The sequence below is a fragment of the Lagopus leucura genome, unplaced genomic scaffold (genome assembly GCF_019238085.1).
Source record: "Lagopus leucura isolate 7727_CA_CO unplaced genomic scaffold, USGS_WTPT01 Super-Scaffold_73, whole genome shotgun sequence".
Lineage (NCBI taxonomy): Eukaryota > Metazoa > Chordata > Aves > Galliformes > Phasianidae > Lagopus > Lagopus leucura.
The window spans coordinates 25,171,587-25,193,902 of NW_024962252.1; the positions used below are offsets into that span (position 1 = coordinate 25,171,587).

General features: G+C 36.4%; 1 protein-coding gene across 2 annotated transcripts in view; it reads left to right on the forward strand.

Annotated features, from left to right (window-relative positions):
- The window catches only part of BCKDHB (branched chain keto acid dehydrogenase E1 subunit beta), a 107,602-nt gene that overhangs the window by 47,356 nt on the left and 37,930 nt on the right, over window positions 1-22,316 (forward strand). For both annotated transcript variants that reach the window (XM_042881259.1, XM_042881250.1), the window contains exon 9: window positions 9,622-9,708. In XM_042881259.1, the coding sequence (XP_042737193.1) occupies window positions 9,622-9,708 (87 nt within the window). The remainder of the gene's footprint in view (window positions 1-9,621; window positions 9,709-22,316) is intronic.

Here is a 22,316-nt window from a genome sequence, read left to right on the forward strand (position 1 = left end):
AATATTCAGAAGAATGTTATCAACAGTAATAGTGATTTTTAAGAACAGTTTTGCAAGGTATTTGGCACAACATTCTTAGACGGTGTGTCTTTCCAATAGTAATCACATCTATTAGACTAGACTCTATTATTACTTTTGAAAGGGGTCAAAGATAGTGCAGGTGAATTTTCAGACATCTACTTGCCATCTTGGTCTACTTAACATTTTTTGTATATTATTTAGTGATTACTTAGCTCAGATTTTTCCATTTTATTACCTCATGCTTCCCATGTAGTCCATATTAGTAATTCAAATGCTAAATCCAATGATTCCTAGCTGTGAGTGGGTTCAGCAGCTGCCATGAAACAGATTGGTTTGTCCTGTGATGAGTTGTGTGAATTTATGTGAATCAGAACTGGGTTAATTTCAGGAATTGAGATGAGGCAGGTGCTGGAGCTTCTGCTTCTCATGGAATTTTACATTTTTAGAATTGTAACGTAGCTTTCCAGAATGGTTATTCACATTGTAAAATGCACTAGCTTTCAGCCTTAGTATACAGGCTGTGGTCTTATGTGATTCTTTTTTTATTACTTGAAAGACACTGCTGCTGATCTGTCTGAGGAATATCAGTGATTTTTTGTTTTGTTTTGTTTTTTGGTTTATTTTTTGTTTTTTTTCACAACACTTGGAAGACATCTTCACAGATGTTTATTGCTGGCTAGAAACGTACTGTTTTGTTTTTCTGCATCGAAGATGTTTTGTGAAGGTATGGCAACTACAGAACTCTGACTCAGGACTGGCTTCATTATTTCAGCCAAACTCTGGATCTAAGGAAGTTCGAATACCTAGAACAACCTTTTAAAAATATCTTTAGTCTTGGGGTGAGAAACATCATTTCAACTTTCAGTTATTTATTCCAGTTATTCCAGCTATTTATTCCATCACAGGAGTAATTGATAAGATGTGTGGGTTGTTTGCAAGAATCTTAGGAGCCTTTGTTAGACAGATTGTGTGGGTGGGAATCAACTTAAGAACTTGCACAGAGTCTGCTTCCTTGAAGAAGAGTCATTTTCATGGGATGCCAAGTTTCTGGTGAGAAGCAACGCGGTGTTTCTTGTTCTGGTTTTTGATTGGAAAAAAAAAAAGAAAAAAGACCTCCCTTTGCCTAGTTCTGAATCTTCACATTTGATTAGTTGGGTTATATATATTAGTACATTCTAACTGGCATGATTAGCTTAAAGATACACTTTATTATATTTCAGATGGTATTCATGCCCATCTTATCACCTGACATTGTTTCCTTTTTGTCTTCATATGTTGGTGTGGTGATTGGTCATATCATCTCAATATAGCAGTTTGAGGATGCTTGGATTTTTAGAAGGAATTATTTGAACATTGTGGATTTTACATTTTTCTTACCTGTCTCCTGAAAGAAGACACTAAGCAATATCAGGCTGCATTCAGTGATTAACAGTGGCACAGGGCTGTTCTCAGTTCCTTCCTCTCCTGCACTCTTGTTTCTTGCTAATATCCTATGCTTTTAAGGACCATATTCTGTTTTTTTTTGTTGTTTGTCTTTTTTTTTTTTCCTGTTGCAAATCAGGATCCACATCCATTCATCTTCACATTCTTTTCAGTCTGGGAAGCTAATGGACTGCTTCCCCTTAACATATAAATTGCCTGTTGGAGCCATTGTCCTTGCCATATAAATTTCTTACTGTGTTTTGTTCCATTCTGGGGTGGCTGGCAGTGTCTCTGAGCTCTGCCTGGTCCTGGCTGATGACAGCAGCAGTTGCTGTGGTACCTGCAGCATGTGGCTACCAGCCCCCTGGGTTGGAAAGCTGCCGAATGAACCACATGAGCAGGTGGTAATGGATTAAAAGCCTCTGTGTTGTTTAAGTATTAGCAGGAAGACAAGGATTTCTACTCTGCTGTTGTGGGTCATTTAAAATGACTGATAATGTTTTAGCAATCTGTTTAAAGTTAAAAAAAAAAAAAAAAAAAGAAATCGGATTTTCTTTTGTGCTCACTGGCTGTTAATCTGCATACTCACCTATTACAGAATTTTGTGGTTTTTCCTTTTTTCATCTTATTGTTTGAAAAGACTTATTTTCTCTCCAATCACCTTTCTTAATGATGAAATATGAATTTCATTTTTCCTTTTCCAAGTAGTTTTATCATTTGATCTACCAGCATTGCTACCTGTGCTCAGCTAGAATTCTCTGCTTTATTATTCTGCTACATGCTTACACCAGCCTTACAAATCTTAACCACTTGCACGTATGCTCAACTGTCTCATTACCAACAGTTAAGAAATCTTATTCATACTTTGGGCTGCTGTATTTGACAAAATAGTATTTTTTCACATAATTTATTTGTCTTTGCATCTTCAGGTTTACTGATAAATGAGTTTCAATTAACTTTGTAATGTAATATAGATATCATAACGTAGTAGATCTTATTTTGATCTCTGGAAATTTAGTACCATTCAAAACTGGACCATTTGTTATTTTCTTTTAGATTAATAGGGGAAATTTAGATCAGATGTTGGGAAGAGAAATCTTTACTCAGAGTGCAGTGAAGCACTGGCACAGCTGCCCAGAGAAACTGTGGATGCCCCAGCCCTGGAGACATTCAATACCAGGTTGGATAGGGCCCTGAAAAGCCTGATCTCACGGGGTTGTAGCTAAATGATCTTTAATGTCCCTTCCAACACAAGGCATTCTGTCATTCTCTGAATTTCCTGTCATTTAATGATAATAGTTATTTTTGGAGCTGTTAAAAAAATGTATACAATTTTTAGCTTTAAATACTTCTGGGAGCAGGTAGTTCATTAGTGCAGCTTGTAGCTATGATTTACAAACTGAATCGTGACCATCAGTAAGTTAGAGGGCTCTTATACGTCCAGGTTTTCTAGGGCACTTTCTATTCCCTTTCATTCCTTCTTTAGGTATGGCTTTGGGAATTGGGAACATAATTACTGCATTTGTTAAGATTGTTAATATGTCACATACAGTGACAGTTCCTTGAATCAGGGAGGCACTGGTCTTAGTGTCATGCTACCAATCTGCACATGCATAATAAATATAATCCACAGTGATTCATCTGGCAGGTTATGTGGCACGTTTCTCTCTGGGAAATGCTAAATAGAAATCTGAGATCTTATTTCTACGCCTATGATGCTTATGATATTCAGCGCCACAAATACAGCTATGCAATTTCATTTGTTATTGAAACATAGAAAGGAAAGTAGAACTAATTGGAGCTGGGGAATGTGGCCTCCCTCAGGTTTTCTAGACACATATTCATTAAAGCTGGTCTAAAATGGAAAAATATTTTTCAAGGCATTTATGGAAACTTTTTCACAGATTTATTAATTTATTTTAAGCTTCCATGTTCTGACTAGTTTTCAGTAAAGGCATATCTATTAGTGGGATTTTTATGTTGGTTTTATCGTAGTTTGCATACATGTTCATCAACAATAGAATATTTTGATACTTTTGCCAGCTTCATTGAAAACTATTTTGGAAAGCTAATTTTCTAATTATGCAGGAGTTCTTTATAGTTTGTGAGGAGTAAGATCAAAAGTATGCAGAACTTCAAAGGGGAAGGTGACCTCCAAAATAATTTCTCTAAGAGATGGAAGATTTTCTTTTCACAGGAACAGGCAACATGCCAGTGTGTTGCAATAACAGACATTTATAACATAATTCTAGCTTTAATAATTTCTCTAAGGGCAGTTGCCATGTAAAGAAAGCAGCTGACTACAGTGAAAATAGTGCTGTTACCATGTATAGGGGTAATAGTGTTGGCTATCAAACTCATTTTGATTTAAGTCTGCTTTCCCATAAGTAAGGGCCCAGAACATTGCTGGTAATGTCAGCACTTAGATTTCAAAGCATTTGGAAACACCAGATGTGTATTATTTTATTCTGTCATAAGAACCTGTGAAAGAGGAGAAAGTAATCAAAATGACAAATTGGGAACTGAGCAGAAAAATGATTATGGAAACTCTTGGATAAAGAGTGCAGTGAGGGAGATTGAAAATAATTCACAAAGCTGCTTCACTGCAAAAACATTGGGCAACTGTTCAGTAAAGCTTCAGCTGCAACCTAAAAGTCAGAGTCTGGCAAAGGCACAGAAGGTGGTTGGGGAATCGCACTGCCATCTCTGACAAAACCTCACTTGTCATTGCTGTGTCCTACACCAATGTGAAACAGATCTGACAAGCAAATTGGGGTGAAAAAACTGTATTCAATATTAGTTGTTTTGGAGTTAATTTAGTAGTTGAAAGCCTTGAACTCTTAAAAGCCCTCTTCTGCATTGAAAGCCCTATCCTCCATTGTCCAAGTACAGCACAGGTAACAGTGGAGTGGCAGCTCATGCATGGCTGTTGCTGACGGCCTCAGTGGGGGAAGTGCTGCTGAAATATGCTGGAAGCTTCTGAAGGAGGTGACCTGGATCTGCCCTATCTCTGTGCCAATGCTTGCTATTTCTGCTGACTGTACAATGCTGCAGGGTAAAGCAGGTTATCTCCTGAAACTGGCTTGCTTCACGGCCCTGTAGGTGCTTCAGGAAATGCAAGGGTAGAACGCCGAGTAGAAGCCCCCCCATCTGAGTGCAGCCAGGCTTACATCAGCTTGGCTGTGAAAATGTGGAATGGCTGAGGCCCCTGCTCTCTGAATAACCAGATGCTGCTTCTCACTTTCTTCAGTGAACTGCTACTAAAGCTAATAAACAAAAGCTCCCAGTTCCATTTAATTTAAGATAGGAAATGGCTACAGATACGCTTAGCACCTTCAGAAGTATGTCCTTTTATTTTAGAGATCAGCCAGCAATAACTTATGGTTATAGATGTAAAGAAGAAGCATTTTGTATCAGTGTCAGTCTCCAAAGCCACATCATATTCTTTGGAGATGTTTTTTTTTAAAGTCCTTTACATGAGCTGCAATTAAAATATTTGGATCTCCTGCTGAGGTAGGACTGAGGGTAACGGCTGGGTTTTTTGAAAGATAGAGATCTGCTGGGGAAATTGAATCAGGCCTTCCTGTGAATACAAAAAGTGTCTGGGTTTAAGGGGACAAAATACTTCATTCCTAGAAAAATCATCTATTTCTCTAGCTAATCCAAATGAAAAAAAAACAAAAAGTCAAACCAGCACTCCAAGTGCCTGCCTCTTTAAAAGGTGACAAAATTCTATGGTAGTTAATTTATTACATTGTGCCAATTTAACCACTGTTTTCTTCAGCAATTTTTATCCTTTTTAATGCCATTGTTATTTTGGATTCAGTTTGAAGAGTGAGGACCCCATTAGTCATGTCTACTGTGCTGCAGACAGAGCTGCTAGTGGCAGTCTGATAAAATATTTGGACTGCAAATGTTGGGTTTTGGTTACCTTAGAGATTGAATGCTTGACTCATGATGTGACAGGCAGTAACATTTTGTAGTTTAATTTTAAAATGAAATTAATACTTTATAGAAGAACATTGATATCTGCAAACAATATTAACAATTCATGTCCTCTGTGTTCTATAGCTTGCTATTAGTTTGAAAGTTTTCCCTTTAACTTCTTAGCAACCTTGCTTCTAGGAAATAGGATTAAAATTCCGTATGAAAATGTAGAAAATGTAGAAATTATTTAACTTAGCCATTCCAGAACATAATCAATGCAGGAAAAAGGAAAAGCTTTATTTTTATTTTTTTTTTTTAATAAAAATCATAGATTACAGCTTTCTTCTAAACTATATAGTTGAAAAAAGTTTTCACATGGCAATGTAAGAAAAAATTACACCTGTTGCAGTTATTATTATGTAGCATTATCATCTTTGATAGAGATAACAATGTCATAATAAAAATGAAGAGGGCATATAGAGACCCATATTGTTTGTTGTACCTTTCAACCAGTAGTTTATTAATTACTGATATCTTATGGAACTTCTTCATTTAAAACAAACTAAGAAGACAAAACAAAACAAAAAATAAAACCAACCAACTAAACAAACAAAAAAACCCCACCCTTCGCAAACAAATCATGTACTAAATCAATTAAAAGGAATGATCTATAAAACTATGAATAAATTAGCTATGAATAAAGCAAGTAGGGAAAACTAGCTTAAAAATGTATGATCAACAGTTAAAAGTTGAGATCTTTTATAGGTGCTCAAAAACAATTTATTTAGTTGAGAAGTAAGACGTTTGTAATGCCCTGACTGAACGCTGCCTTTCCCTGCCATACAGTTTAATCAAAGAGAATAGCAAAGTCACTGAGGACTTGCAGAGTGGACTGTGTAACCTGTTTAAAATTTCTATCAAAGATATGCAAAACATTTTAAACACTTTAAAACTATTATTGATTAAAAATAAATAAATAAATAAAAATGTAGAGCTAGGAAACAGTCGGAGGAATAGAAACTCAGTTACCAGTGAAGAGTTGTGTTTACTGACAGAGCTGAATGCAGACATACATTATATTTTTCAACATATTCCAATATTATTTTACATCTTGAAATAATGAGTGCAGACTAAATTCCATCCTTCTTGCAGCCAGCAATCCTTTGTTAAAGAGAAACAAGCAAAAAAAAATCCCACCACCACCAAAAAACAAACAAATCAAAGCATAATAAAAAAAAAAAAACAGAAACAAAAACAACTAAGAAATAGCACAACTCCCAAAAACCCCACCTCTTTCCCAGGAACAGGGAATCACAGTCAGTTGAATCTGGATTTGTGCAGTTGTGCTTTGACCCAAAGACCTTCTGCATCCAAGAACTACAGGACCAAGGTTACATTTATCTCTGCATTTGACAGTGTTCTGAAAAAGGATGGAATGCTGATTCTAGATGGGTGTAGGACACTGTAAACTGGAGCTGATTCAGGAAAGGATTGTAAGAATGATGAAGTGATGAATTGGAAATGTGCTGCATGATGAAAGATTTAAACTTCTGTCTGCTTAGTTTAGCAAAAGGGTGGTCAGGAGATGATTTGATCCCAGTCTGAACATATTCATGTAGGGAGCGGAGATCTGATAACAGATAACTTCTCAATCTAGGAAACAGAAGAAAAATAAGAACCTGCAGCTTTAAGTTAAGTCAGCCAAATTAGTTTAGAAATATAGTGCAAAATTTTAGCGATGAGAGCCGCTGGAACAACTTAGCAATAGCTGTGATGCATTTGCAAACACTGAAAATGCCATAATTAACATTGCATGTTTTTCTGAAAGACACACTGTAGTTTCGGAACAAGTGCTAAACTTCCTACAAAAATTAATACAGTAGAGCCCGTAAGATTCATGAATTGCAGTACTTGCATCCTTCTTTAAAATTCAGGGCTAATTTGTGGTCAGTACTGTGCTCATTTTGTTTCTTTTTTAATATTTAGAAGAATTTTTAAGATATTTCTGCATGGCACAATATGGTGCAGATATCCATGCCTGCCAGGAACAAGCTGAGTTGGGTACCAAGTGCACTCATGCCTTGCTAGCCTGGTTGCCATCTGGGTACTTTTTAGTTGGGCTGAGAAGTTTGGTGATCATGTCTATGTGTTCACTGTTAGCAAATTAATAAAGGCAACAAATGTTTGAAGCCCTTGGGAAAATATGTAAAAATATAGTTCTTTTCAAAGGAGAAGGGGATTTTAAAAAATGTGCTGTTGTTTGTTTTCAGAAGTTCTATTTGAGAGCAGACTCTTTCATGAGAGAAAAGTTGTTAATAAAAGAGACCATACTGAACCCAGAATGTAAAAATAGTTGAAGGCTGAGAAATTCCCTGTTCTTATCCTTTTCTAAACATCCAATGATCTCAGTTTTGGACTCGTGATAATAAACTGCTGGAATACTGGTTTGGTCCCATGCAGATTTTCTTACATGTTTTCCAACAGTGTCTATGTTTCACATTAATATGTTCTGAAAGATGAAACCTGTAATTTTAATAATAGCTTGTAATGTTTCAAGCTGTGTATTTCTCAGAACAAATATATGCAAAGGAATAAATAGCACTGTTTAAAATAAGAGGATTCTCCAAAAAAAGAGACTATCTTAAATTGACTAATCCTATCAGTTTTATCATATAAGATTTAATCCGGAGTGTAAATTTTGTTTGTTGAGCTGTTGTTTTGGTATATTTGACAGATTTGTAGTGCAGTTAATACCTTTGGTCTTTAGATATGAGTTTCCAGTGCAGGTCTCAGAAACACAAGAAAACAGCCTACCAAGCTATGGATTTCTTTCCAGCTATTGAGCTGCCTTTTCCTGTCTTGCTTCGATCTGAATCTAGTGGAGGTTTCAGACACAGTGCATGATACATTTTGGATTGCATATGGGCCTGTCACCTGCTGGCAGCTCTGTGGAAGAGCTACCGAGGGCCAGTCTGACATTTTAGGAAAGTGAAAGGGTTTGGAAAGTACTGTCATTAGAATGAAAATTGTGTTGCTAAGATACAGCATTTATGTATTCTATTGAATATCCTATTAAATTCTGGAATATTTAATAGAATAGAATGTATTCTGAATATTCTGTTTGTGGGGCATGGAGGTACCCTACAGGACAATGTACTGGTGTAGACTGAAGATCACAGCATTAAGAAAGATTGACCTGATAGCTAGCACTGTCCTGGGCTTTCCCACTTAATGACTAATGATACACCGACAGTACACTGGATAATTATCTTTACAATCTCACTGTAACTGACACTGAAATAATTATAAATACGTTCTTCTGATGACTTTTTTCCCTAATCTGCCTCTCCAGAATCTCTTAGATTTTTTTTTATGCACCTTATAAATGGTAAAGCGTTTATTATGAAAAATGAGGCTTGCTGCTGTATTTCTAATATTTTTTTGAACCCTAGGCATTTTACCTATTTATGTAGTTGCAATAAACTTCAAGATATTTGAGTGTATTGAAGTTTTATACTCTAATCAGATTAAAGTGTTCTGCTTTAATTGTTATGTTTCAGCATAAATACAATTTCTTTTTGATTAAAAGTAGTTTATGTCACATTCTGTATATATTGTACTATGTAGCTGTTTCTGAAATGAGTCACACAAAAACTGCACAAGCATTGAGATTTGAAAGTAAAAAATGTTGCTTTAATTGCCGAGTAAAACTTGAATAAGAAGCGCCGCACAATTGTTTTCTTCCTAAACATACACATTTATATATATATTTAATAGCTGTACTTATTGAATAGTTGTGATTTATGGGTTTAGATTGGCTCTGATGAGGCAGATTTATATATCACTGAAGGATTTCTTTGCATGTAAGCTTCTCAGTGTTTTCAGAATCCGAGCTGAGCTCTATCTGAGTCTGAGCTCTAACTGAAATCTTATTTTCCTGTTACAGTTTACATTGATAGGATAAATTCAACGGGAACTATTCTTCATATTTGTTTTAAATAGGATAGATGCTATTACCACTTCTGTAGTGAATGACAATACTGTAATAAATGTAAAAATGTGTCTATTAGTTATTTAGTTTAGATCTTTGGGGTGATTCACTGTTTCATTGAAATTGCAAGAGAGAAAAAGTAGCTACATCCAAATACTGCTAATTATATCACACAATTCATATATTTAACACACAACACATGAAAGAAATCACTAGAGCTGTAATTTGATTGCATTTTGGGGTTTGTTTTTCCTTTTCAGTCAGTAGTGAAGACCGGGCGGTTGCTGATTAGCCATGAGGCTCCCTTGACAGGAGGATTTGCGTCTGAAATCAGTTCCACAGTTCAGGTAAACAGATTAATTTCTTTATTAAGTGTCTGAATATGTTGACCTATACATGTGTTACTACATTAAAAATTGAGGTTTTCATATTTTTTAAATTAGTTTCTGTAATATTTTAATTTCAGTTTTGTTGTTGCTTGCATTACTTTATCTAGAAGATGATAAGCCATATAGTTACCATGCATTGTGCTTTGCAGCTGCTAAACTAGAAAACTTAACTTTCAGTGAATAGCAGGGAATATGTACTGTCGGATGCAAAGGAAAAATATTTTCTATGATATACTTTTAATGTGTTTTTCTCACCTTTCTCATGTCCTGTCCTTATAACTTCTTAAAATTCATTGTAGGAATGTGGAAATTAGAAACAGAAAAAGTGTCAAAATCCAGTACAGTACAGTATGGTGTTAAATGTAGTGTTTGGAGACCTTATTGGGAATGCAGTCTACAAAAGTGGTTCTGGTAGAGATTTGGTGATTTCCATACATCTGTTGAGCTTGTCTGCACAGAATGGCTTTGAAAGTTTGAGGCATGCATCAGTATCAACTGTCTAGAGCACCAGGCTTTAACAGAAGTCCTTTTGAGTTTTCTACCATGTTATATATCTGAAATTGCATGTAGGTTTTCCCATTAACTAAATTTCCTTCCCGTGTGTGTCAGTGATACAGGTTTCTAGAAAAACCTAAACTAATTGTGTCCATCGCTGTCAGATTACTATTTTCTGATTACTCTGTTCTCAGAGAAGTAAAATCACAGTGATTAGAGAGAAAGGTGATTCTAAAGTTCACACAAATAATAATCCATATGGAGAGTAGTTGAAGCTTAGGAATTAACCTTTTTTTCTTTCCCTTTTCCCCTTTCACAGAAAAGACTCAAGTTAATTGGTCTCAAAATGTAACAGGTGTCAGAAAATTTAAATTTCTTATGATATGTGAAACAATTTCTTTTTAAAGAGTAATTCTATTAATTTTAACATTACTGTGAAGGTAATTCACTTTTCTTCTTCTATGAAAATTTTCTTTCCATGAGCAACTAAATATTTATAATCTTTCAAAATAGTTAGTATTTGACCACTGTTCCATCTCCCTTTTATAGGTGACCTTGCTGGTTAAAATAGGACTAGTAGAGTCATAAAGCACTGCCAACCATGAGTCTTGAAAGTGGTGATTTCTCTTACATTGATACGAAAATGTGAAACAAAATCAATGGAGTATGTCTTTTAGTGTCTTGTGTGTTATTACCAACAGTTCTGGGGAAAATCATTTTAATTCAGGCAGAAATCTCATAACTTAGTAGAATAGAAGAGGAAAGCATGTGTGTGGGAGAGGAAAAAGAAGTTGAGATGAAAACTAAATATTACTGGAAGATTAATTGCCTGGGATAGTCAATGTACTGCTGGAACTACAAAATGAGTATTTTATCTCCTCAGTTCTCCACTAAGAGAGGTACTCACCTAATTGATCCACCTAGGGTTGTTTTTCATGCAACGGACATATCTTGACAACTATGACTTTCTTAGAAAATGAAGTTCTAAATCCTTAATACATTGCTGTTTCTTTTGGTCCATACTGAAAGCGTATATTATTTTAATGATAGTAACTATTAATCTTATATTCATGTTTTCTAGAAAGTGAAGATTTTCTTCCTGAGAAATATTAGTTAATTTATCACACATACTACTTCAGAATAAGTAGAAATATAACTTTATATTGAGTTTATCTGTAGCGAGTTTCTTTTATATAAATTGGCTGACTTGAATCTGTCATACAACTATGTTATCATTACTCTTTGTACCCATTCTTGAAGATTTTAATATCCTGGCCACAATTTTTGATAACTGTTAAGAAAATCTATATTGAAAAAGAGACTAGAATAAAATTTACAAAACACAACGGCTTTTTCAAGAGGAGTATCACTTTAGGCATAATAAAGACCTTGCTTTTTAAAATGTAGTTAGACGCATTTCCTAAATAGTCAAGTAAAGTCTGTGTGTCTGATACCAGTTTGCAGTATAAATAAAAATGAAAAGTGAAATTCATTTTTTTCTGGATGCGATGCATACTGAGAATGCCAAAAATGGAGGAGTGCAGTTGGCTTTACTTTCCTCTTGCATATGGAAGTAATAAGACTTCAATCAATTGTGTTCAGTTGAATTGGATGGTTAGTTTCCATATTGTTATTCCATCCTTGCTGTGAGGTCTCTCATCACTGAAATAAGGTGAATAAAAGTACATAGATTATTTCAAAACAGTTAACTGTCATAAATATTTTATGATGATGTAGACTTCAAGGAAATGATTATGAATGGCAATGATGGCTTTCACTCATGAGTTATGGGACAAAACTATATTGAATAGTTTCCTTTTTGGTGTTTGAGGGATTAAAATCAGTGTTTGGAGAGCATATTAACCGAGTTCTCTGTCAAATGCAGAATATTTAAAGGCGGTGTATTATTGCATTAAATAGTTATTCACTGATTTCTTAAACACATAAAGCTAAGAATGGGACAAATCACTGTAGTTAAAACTCCATGTACTGTAACTTTGCCCTCAGTATTGAAGTTTTTGTGTGTGCTCTATGGATATTTTGAAATGAATAAAAGATAACAAGATACACTCAATACAGGTACTGTTAATACTACTTGTTGATTATATTCTGTGTAAAAGCTTTCAGAAGAGTTCAGCAGTAAGGGCACTAAAATTCCTTAAGGGACACAATTGGAGCATTGTTGGAGGAGCCTTGGAGAAAAGACGACTGAGATGTCAGCTCCAACACTGTGTGTAGAAATGATCATTACATTATAAACTTGTACTATAAAGTAATGTAAACCCAGTGTTTGCTTCCCCATTAAAAAATAAAATGAGATAAGTGGGTTGTTTTTGAAGAGTGAAAGGCTCCCTTGTGAGTGGATGCAGAAGTGGGTTATGTTAGGTTGCATGACAAAGCACTGGTTTCCACTTACACGTGCCAAGAAGCCCAGTCACAGCCCAGGCAAGGGAGCCACGGTAGTCCATCCTTGGAGATGGAGCTCTGATCGGGCCGTCTCTGTGGGCTGTGAGAGTACAAGCCAGCATCAGGAATCGGGGAAGGCTGAGTGAAAAGAAACCCATGTGCCCAGTGGTAGCATGTCAGTGACTTTCACCAACCAACATTGGGCTGGACAAGCTGGGATTAGGTTAAGTGACCTGGGAGCCAGTAATATTTGTCTGCACCTCTGGATGAGAGTCAACTGGAGGAGTTGGCTGCTGGAGGAACTGCAAGATCTAAGCCAGCTACTGGCTTTGCAGCCTTTGGGCATGTTAAAATGACAGAAGAGGATTTATGTCCGAGTAATGCGAGTACCTGCTGTGTTAGTTTGCCTTTTCATTTTTGCTAATCTTGTAATCATTTTATTTTAATTAACTTGTAATGCTTCAGTTTCTAAATGTCTACCATTCCAGAGCTTTAGGTGAGGCTGACCAAGCTCAATGAAAGGTGTTTCTCCAATTAAAACAATCAGGAAGCCTTCTGAATGTTTCTGAAATTGGGTTAAGCTCTAATTCGGGCATCTCCAACCTGTGGCCCACGTGCAGCCTGTCACAGCTGGCACTTTGGCCCAGCCCCTGCCCCACACCATCTGCCCCACTGCCACTCTGACTCTGCCCCAGCAGCGCACACACTGCTCACCAACAGCCAACTGGTACTCTATTAATGCGGTCTGAGCTGAAACCAGGGCAAAAGGAGAACGCAGTGCAGTGCCAGCTCAAGCTATAGCAAATAATTGGATGTGTTTTAATTCATTGGCTAAGTGCAGTCCTGTGAACAGCAAGAAATGTGCAGCCCTGCTTTCCATTCTGATAAAGGAATTTGAGTACAGGTTTCAAGATTGCAATAAGAATTCATCCTTTTTTTTGTGTACTTGCAACTCCATTTTCATTTAACATAAATACTTGGGAATTCTCAAATGGAGTGTATAGAGTTGCAATCAGGTATTCAACTCAAAAATTTGACCATGTCTTTTCACTTTTATAAGTCCTATCTTTGCAGAGAAAAACATTCCTCACTTCTCAATCACACCTTATTCATGTCATCGCTTTTTGGCAATACACACATTTGTGAATAACTGTTTTCGGGGATGAAGCACAGGAAGAGCAAAATTTCATCAATAATCTCTGATGAACACTGAGAACTCAGTAAAAGTTGCTGCCACTGACATCAGAACAAACAATGATGCATTGGTTTCGCAAAAACAGAGTCACATCTCCCACTAGTTTTGTAGTTCTGTTGCTTTCTTTTTTTAATTAAAAAAAAAAAAAAGAAGTTTTGTTATTTGTATAAATGAACTATATTATGCATTTTATGAAGGCTACTCCAAAAGTAATGTCTCCTGTTTTATTATATTGGCCCACAGTGTCAGAGGCAGACATTGGTGGTATGGCAGTACAAGTTGATGCTTCCCACCAGTATGCTGTTACATTTTGTTGCTGTGTCACAAATGGCAGCAGTAGGGCAGTCTGACGCAATATTGTCCTACATGGAAGTGTGTATGGAGCAAATTGAATTCCTCCATTCAGAAATAAATGGCACCCATTGACACTCACTGATGCTTGCTGAACACTGATGGAGACCAAGCAGTGGATAGGAGCACAGTAAGGCTGTGGGTGGTGCTTGCAGCAGTGGTGACAATGACAGCAAGTCACCACTGCAGGTGCAAAATTTTTATTACTGTTGCATGCAACTCTTGTTCATCACTGGCAAAAGTGCAGAGCTAATGGTGGTGACTGTGTTGTCTTGGAGACTATCTTGTTTTGGAGCTGAGACTTTGCTCTGTCAAATAGTGGTGTTGTGCTCTTTGTAGTTTCCATGGAAATAAATACTTTTGGAGCGACCTTTGTCAGTCCAAGGCAATTCCTCTTTACTCAGTGTGGCCCAGGCAAGCTAAAAGGCTGGACACCCATGCTCTTAATTCACGGCTGTCTTTCTATAGTGTGTCTGTGATAGAAACTGCCTTACAGAGGCAGGTTGCAGTCCCACTTCTTCCTCATCATTGCTGCCTTACTGACAAAATAAAGATAGTGGATATACTGTCAGAAGGAAATGGAGGCTTAATAGAAGAGTATGAAACAAACAATTGTACAAGAGAAATTGAACTCACTTGCAGGAAAAACTGATCCTTGATGTTAGAAAGCTTTCATTCTTGCAATAGTTGATAATCCTGTTGTCAGATCTCTGTATTTGTAGCTGCTGTCTGTGTTCCAATTTAAATTGCTTTTTCTTGAAAATGGTTTATTATTCAAGATTGCTTTTGAGATCAGCTGTATTGATCTCTTGTAAAAAATTGAGGTCCTTACAAATGGAGAGTTCTGCTGAGCACGCAGTGTATGAGGGAGAAATCCAAACCCAAAGTAGTAGACCTGCTGTAACTGATCGCCATCACTTGAAAGAGGGATGAAGTTAATAAAGGTTTTGATTTCAACTGTAAGATGTTACTGAAAGGCTCATCTAAAACTAATACAAAAGTGGTCTTTTCTTTAAGATGTTGTCGTCATCTCTTTGTTTTACTCCAAATTTGTCTTTCACTTTGGGATGTAACATATTACAGAGCAATGTTAACACCGAAGGCCTTAAATCTTATTGTGCTCTATGCAACATTTCAGAATTGTCAGAGAATGCGAGGTTTCTGTTTTTAGGGAATGCTTGCATTTAATTCCCTTCTCTAACAACAGGTGCCATTTTAGTATAAAATCTCAGGCATTTATTTCTAGTTGTTCATGACGTGTTAGAAGAGAGTGTTTGAAATGTGGGTGTGGTTGAAAATGTCATGACAATCTGAAGAATATTTCCTTAAAAGCCTTTTGAATGATACAGTTTTGAGAAAGATGTCATGTAAATCTAAAAAAAAAAGTAGTGTTTGTTTTGAATTGAATTCTGATTTGGCAATGGTACAGCTTGCAGTTGTTGCATTTTGCTGTTTTTATGTAGCTTCTGTGTATGATAGAATGTGCACATTATTTTGAACACTGGAGACTATTCTGCTTAATTTCTGATGCACTTGGGTAAATATAAGCTGCTTCACCGCAGAACTTAATCAGCACTGAATTGACAAATACAGTGTGTGATGTTCTTTTTTGTTCAAGTCACCTTTCTTCTTGTCCTTCTTTATTGAAACTCTTTTAGAAGAGCTGTACTACTACTGTTCTGAGAAGTGATAGCAATTTGTCAGAGAATGTATTTAGAAATTGGAAAGTTGGGGAGAACAGAGTTAAAATTGCCAGAGAAATTTATAGGTGGTGTAGGAAATGTTTGTGCTGGGTAAGGTTTATGGCATGCGTGCTGAATAATGGCTTGATTTTTTTATTCCCTTGTTTTTAGGACTTGTTTGTCCAATGCATAGTTGATTCCTGCTTTCAATGGGACTAGATGTGGGAAGATTGTGTTATGGTTACAATAATGGTAGTTACTGTTTTCTTTTAGGACTAAAAATAAACATAGGAAATTAGCAGAAACCATCTGTCATTGATCTTGCAATCACAGAAAGTCTGTGACATGTGATTCTTTGTGGTTTATCCCCCATTCTTTATAGACATTATTTAATTTACTGAAAAAAAAGGAAAATACTAAATTTTGAGTGATTTAAGGTTTTTGAAATTTCATTTAGGAAAATGGTTGTGTACATCACATTAAAAAATTACATTTTTGGTGTGTGTGTGGATAACAAAGATGGCTCATTGCTCTCTATAGAATAACAAGATGGCGCAATGTGTTTTATTTTGTAGGAGACTTGCACAAATATGAAAGGGAAAGTATTCAGTCCTGTAAGAACAGAGGAGATTCTGGTTTAATTGTGGGTTTCAGTTTTAGTAGTGCGGCTTCTTTCCTTTTTGCCTGGCAGCTACTCTGACCTTGGGCATCTGATTACAGGAGAACAGAGCTCGCTCCTCTGGAGCTCTTCCAGAAGGCATCAAGGCTTCTCCAAGTTGTACCATGGTTTGTCTTACAAAGATTGACATTAATCAGGGGCATGGTCCCAGCAAATTCAATGAAATAACACGTATCAGAGGATTGAATTACATGATCTTATTTTTTCAGTTGTTCAGTTCTGTATGTAAAATTGGATATAGTAATCTTTCTCTGTTTGGATTGGTGGTGCTTTTGATTTCCTTCTGCCTCTGCAAAATAAGGCTTAATCTGTAGTAAGTGGGGTAATTTCCCGCTACTGTGTAACACTAGGAGAAACTATTATGTGAGCTATTTTTGTGAGAAGTACTTCAGTAAAAAAGAGAAGTTGATATGTCCAGGAATGCCTTTCAAAGATGTAGCAGCTTCAGAGCAAAAGAAAAAATCACCATCCCAAATTATACTTTCAGATTACTTGAACTGAATACCATTGCATGGTATGTCTTTGGAATATCTAAACCCGTATTCTAAACAGTTCCATTACTTCATTCTTCTCATAAGCTGAAGCTAAACTAGTTTTTCTCGGTGAAGCGATAACAGCTTTCCATGGCTCTTTTTGGTTCTTAGAATAAATGATTGCAATTCAGTACTCCAAAAATATTTGAGAGGCCAAATTCGAGTTTCAAATCACGCATTTATGTCTGCATTAGGGATTTACGTACTGCAGTTGGAGCTAATTAATAACTTGAGGTGGTCTGTGGGGGGTTATTTTATAATTATGATAAATAGCATTGAATCTTGAACTGGTGCCACTTAAAATCTAGTTTTAATGAACAGGTTGTAAACCTCTCTTAAAGTCTGTCTGTGTTGAAAGCGATTTTTCTGGTGTAATTGAAATTCATTTGTATTTAAATTATTTCATTTTCACAATACGTATTAAAACAAATTACCTACCGAACTGATCACTGGGATATAGTGGAATGGGTGAGTCTTAAGAATTTGGAAAACCTTGAGGTACAAAATGTTAGCACTACTTAATTGTGGAAGTGAAGGATTTGGAAGAATTCTCTATTCATTCTGCGATATAATAGAAGATGACTCAAACTCTGTTTTCCAAGTAGACTTCAAAGATGACTCAGGACAAGCCAGCCTGGACAGCTTTCATAATGTGCAGGCTTTTTTGCTGTTGAGGGCCATTTGACAGAGTTAGCTAAATGAAGAGGTCCTGGACTAAATATAAGATGGAGGCTTAAGAAAACAGCAGACTGAAACATGTAGGTACAGGAATGTGGTCATTCAGCTTGCATACATATAAATTCAGATTTAATAATTTATGTTTTTAACCTTGCTTTGCCATAGTCACAATAGGCAGTAAGAAAGCAAATAAAACACTATGTCAGTATTTCAGTTGTATCCTATTAAATTTTATTTGCCACTTCCATGCTTTTAGTCTGTGCATCAGAAATCACAAGCTATAAAAGCCTGGTTTTATAGGTTAAAATATCAATTTCTGTCATGAGGAGTGTGATCTAGGAAATATTGGCATAAAACATAAAGAAAAGCTGGAATAAACACATGTAAGTAAATTGAAGATGAGAAGAAAATACTTTATAATGCAATGGAAGAAGAGCAGTGACTTGATGGAAAAGAAAATCAGAACATATAGAAATGATCCATAATATTGGAAAACTAATATTTTTTCTTAGTAAGGCATTGAGCTTGTTTTTCTGACAGTTCCCATATTAAAGTTCTTATTCAGTGTCTTGAGTGAAAAGTGTATGTGGCAGGTGTACGACCTCATTGCTCATTGTGTTTATGAATATAGGCAGTTCAGTGAGCCCCCTGCTTATGTTGCATTGTGAACTAGAAGCAATTGTTGTTATGCAAGACTGAATTCTTGGAATGTTTTGTATGTCTTCAGCAGATTTTGATAATATAGAAAATAAGTGATTTTCTTCTAAAACACAAGCAGAAAAAGTGTTAATGACATCTGTTGTCTGCTAAGTCTACAAGGGAGTGTTTTCTTCTTCTAAGCAGGAATAAATTCAGTACAGAAAGTAGTGGTATAATGAATTGAATATAGCCAAATAGTGAACTGCAGACATAGTAATCTATTTGTATTTTGTGAAACACCCAAATCCTTAAACATAAACAAATCCCAAATTCTCAAATAACATGCAAAATAAAGTACTTAAATAGTGGGATGCATTTTTATAAAATCCACCTCCAAACATGGTCATTATAATTGTAAATGCAGGGTAGCTATGTCCAAGTAGTTCAGTTTTTAAGCACAGTAAAAATCAAATACCTTATTAATCTGCAATTTGACTTGAAGCTCCTTAAACTTCCGTAGAACATTTCATGAAAATATCTCTGCAAGACTGGACACGTTTTAAGAGATGTTGGTGTTTTTCTTATTCTGATTTGTATGCACTCCTCTTGTTTTTAGGGGACAGCCTAATTTACCACATGAGACAGCACAAAGCGACTCTACCATTCCCCACGCACTTACTGCAAATGAGTAACCCAAGCCTGAATCTCATTCACAGTCATCTGGACAATGATTCCCATCCTGTAAAAGTGTGCATTACTAACCAGGTGGTTTTGGGTTCATGCTGTCTAAAAGCTGTGGTTTGGACCAAGCTTTTCCCACACACTGTGAATATCCTGCTGATGGAGGTTAAAGCAGTTCCTTTTTTTTTTGTCTAGAGAAACGGAGGCAAGAATAGGCTTGGCAGTTTCCATAGGCACTGAAAGGCAATAAGATCTGCCTCATTACAAGTACTGAGTAAGTGAGGGAGCAAAGCTACCAGTAGAGCTTTGAATGATTTTTCCCAGTGCTTGTGAATAAATCTGCTTTCGTGGAGCTCACATACCGGCTTCACATCTCTCCCATAAATGTTCTGCTCTACTGCTCTTCGTTCCACTCCAAAATCAAACATTGCTGTATGAGTGCAACCAATTCTTACAAAATAATCAAATGTATTAATGTGCCCATTGTATTTTGCAGGTGAAAGTAATTTCAGGTAAATATTGATCTGTTAGTGATATTAGGTGTACATCCTTGATGTTCTATGGCTTCCAGGTGAGATACAATTTTAGAAGTCAGGATAATTCTGTCATTTTCTCTAGTCCAGCACCGTGTGCCATATGAACTCTTATAACCGTTTTGATTCAGTATTGCCACGGTATAATAAAGTGTGCTGCAGTATGGGATTCAGCAGTAAATATCAATTAAGTCATGCAGTTAGTAGCTTGTAACTCTGGAAGAGAGACGAAATGGCTAAGTTTGGACTTAGCAGTTACATTTGAATTTGTATTGTGGAAGAGATCATAGAAAAATCTTATTAAATCAGTTCTTAGCACTAAAATAGCTGAACATATTGGGACCATTTTAATAGCTTATTTAAATCTCATCTTTTTCACTGATGCTTTTACTTTTCTGCAAATAACAGTAGTAACATCATTTTCTAAGCTTTCAAGATGTTTGAGCTTTATAGCATTTTGCAGGAAATCCAGAGAAACTGTTACTATCCTTGTACTTTTAAATGAAGGTACTCTCCAGGGAGGAAATGGCTTTGTTGATATGTGACCAATGTTCACTGAGTGACACAGTGGCTGAGGATGACAGACATGTGCTAATTTAGACAGCCCGTCTCTCCTGGCAAACACTCATGGTGTGCATTACCCAACAAGACCTGTCAGTTTTTAGGAAAGCATTAAACTGAGAAGAATGATTTTACAATTTAGTTTTATCTTGAATGCATGCTGTAGAGTTATTTATTTTTTATTTGTTTTTGAATAGCATGAAATTTGTTTTCAAATAGATGCTTTTGTTACTGATGCTCAACAGCCTCCTGTCACATCACTGCTGCTGTCCTGCTTTCATCTGCGCTGTCTGTTAGGCAGGGGGCAGCATTTCTTCCATATGGAGCAGAAACCGATTTGATAGTCTTCTGTATGAGCTGGTTTTCCTGCATTGCATGTCTGTGCAAGAGTGGAGCTGCATACTTGTTCAGTCCTCACACAAATTATTGGACAGGCACAAGGCGTTTACCCCAGGACGATATATAGTGCTATAATACATCAGGAGTAGTAGTTGTTCAGGCAAATGGAAGGTTTGGTTTTGGCTACTGATCAAGTGTTGGATTCACCTTAATCAGTAGAATGTATAATGTTAAGTATTCTCTTAGTGTTTTTATTGAGGGCACTTTTCCCATGATCTGATATTTAATTTGGCATGCAATCATTCATATGCCTGAGGCTGAACTCCAGGATAGTCTTGCTGATGGATCTGTGTTCACTCATTGTGATTTATATATTTGAACAATGTGTTTGGCCTTCCATATGCTAACACTGAAAAGAGCCCCAAATCTGGCCACCGAGGCAGAATTAAAATTCTCTTTGCTGTGCACTAACCCCAGTTTGCATGTCACTCTCTAGCTGTTAGACACTGCTTCTCAAGGGAAAGGAAATATTTTGTTTTTATGCTAACTCTAAGGTACAGTTTGCACTTGCAAAAATACAAATTTAATTCCAACTGCTTTGATTAGAACCATGTTGTGATACTAACCATACACTTCAGATAACCCACAGAGTGATTATAATGAGGGGGTTTCCCTCCAAGCAGTGAGGAGGGCAAAAAACCTTCCATGACTGCATATCTTGTGTTTTCTCCTCTGTGATGTGGTGGTACTTTTTCCATTTTTTTCCCTCTAATAGTGTATTAGAGTTCAGTTACATCAGCCTTTTTAACTAGTATGTAAACATAACTAATGATGTTTTAGGAGCACATCAAAGCCATGAGACCTTCTATAGTATTTTTAGATAAATGTTAAAGCTATTACTGAGCAGACCTTTATATTATACTATGTCAAACTGCTGATTCATTGCTTAATTCAAATTAATAAAAAGAAAATCTCTGTCATTTAATGGACTTTACAGTGCTTTGAAACTGTGACTCTAGTCTGATAAAGACAATCTGTGGCAAGATTCTTAATGGAGGGAATTGAGGGTGTCCAGGTTGAGTGAGTTGGGCATGGTTAGCTTGGAGAAGGCTCCAGAGAGACCTCTTTGCAGCCTTCCAGTACTTTAAGGGAGCTTATAAGCAGGAGGGGGAAGGACTGTTTACATAGTCTAATAGCGATAGGAAAGGGGAATGACTTCGAACTAAAAGAGGAGAAATTTAGGTAAGATGTTGGGCTGAAGTTCTTTACTCAGGGAGTGGTGAGGTACTGGAACAGGCCACCCAGAGAAGCTGTGGATGTCCCATGCCTGGATGCGTTCAAGGCCAGGTTGGATGTTGCCCTGGGCAACCTGATTTGGTGGGTGGCAGTCCTGCCCACAACAGGGGAGGTGAAAGAAGATGATCTTTAAGGTCCCTTCCAACCAAAACAATTGTATGATTAAGGCAGATTTGCAAAGTAATTAATAACTTAGAGGATATTTAACTTCTCTGCTTAAAAAGCTAACAATGCTATGTATAACTTGTATTATTGTATTTGGCATTATCTTTTCTTAAGAATGAGTTATGAATTGCTCTTAACAGCAGTTTATAATGCCATACCTAGCAGTCTGCAGAAACAGCACAATAATGAACATTCTTCCATTTGCCAGTGTGTTGATAGCTATAAGAGTCTTCTTGGGTGCTTGAAGTCTCTTCCCTTCGTCATCAGCTCTCAAAACACTTTTGTGGATGCTAAAATTCTTTATCAGCCACAGGTTATTGCAGCATCAGTACT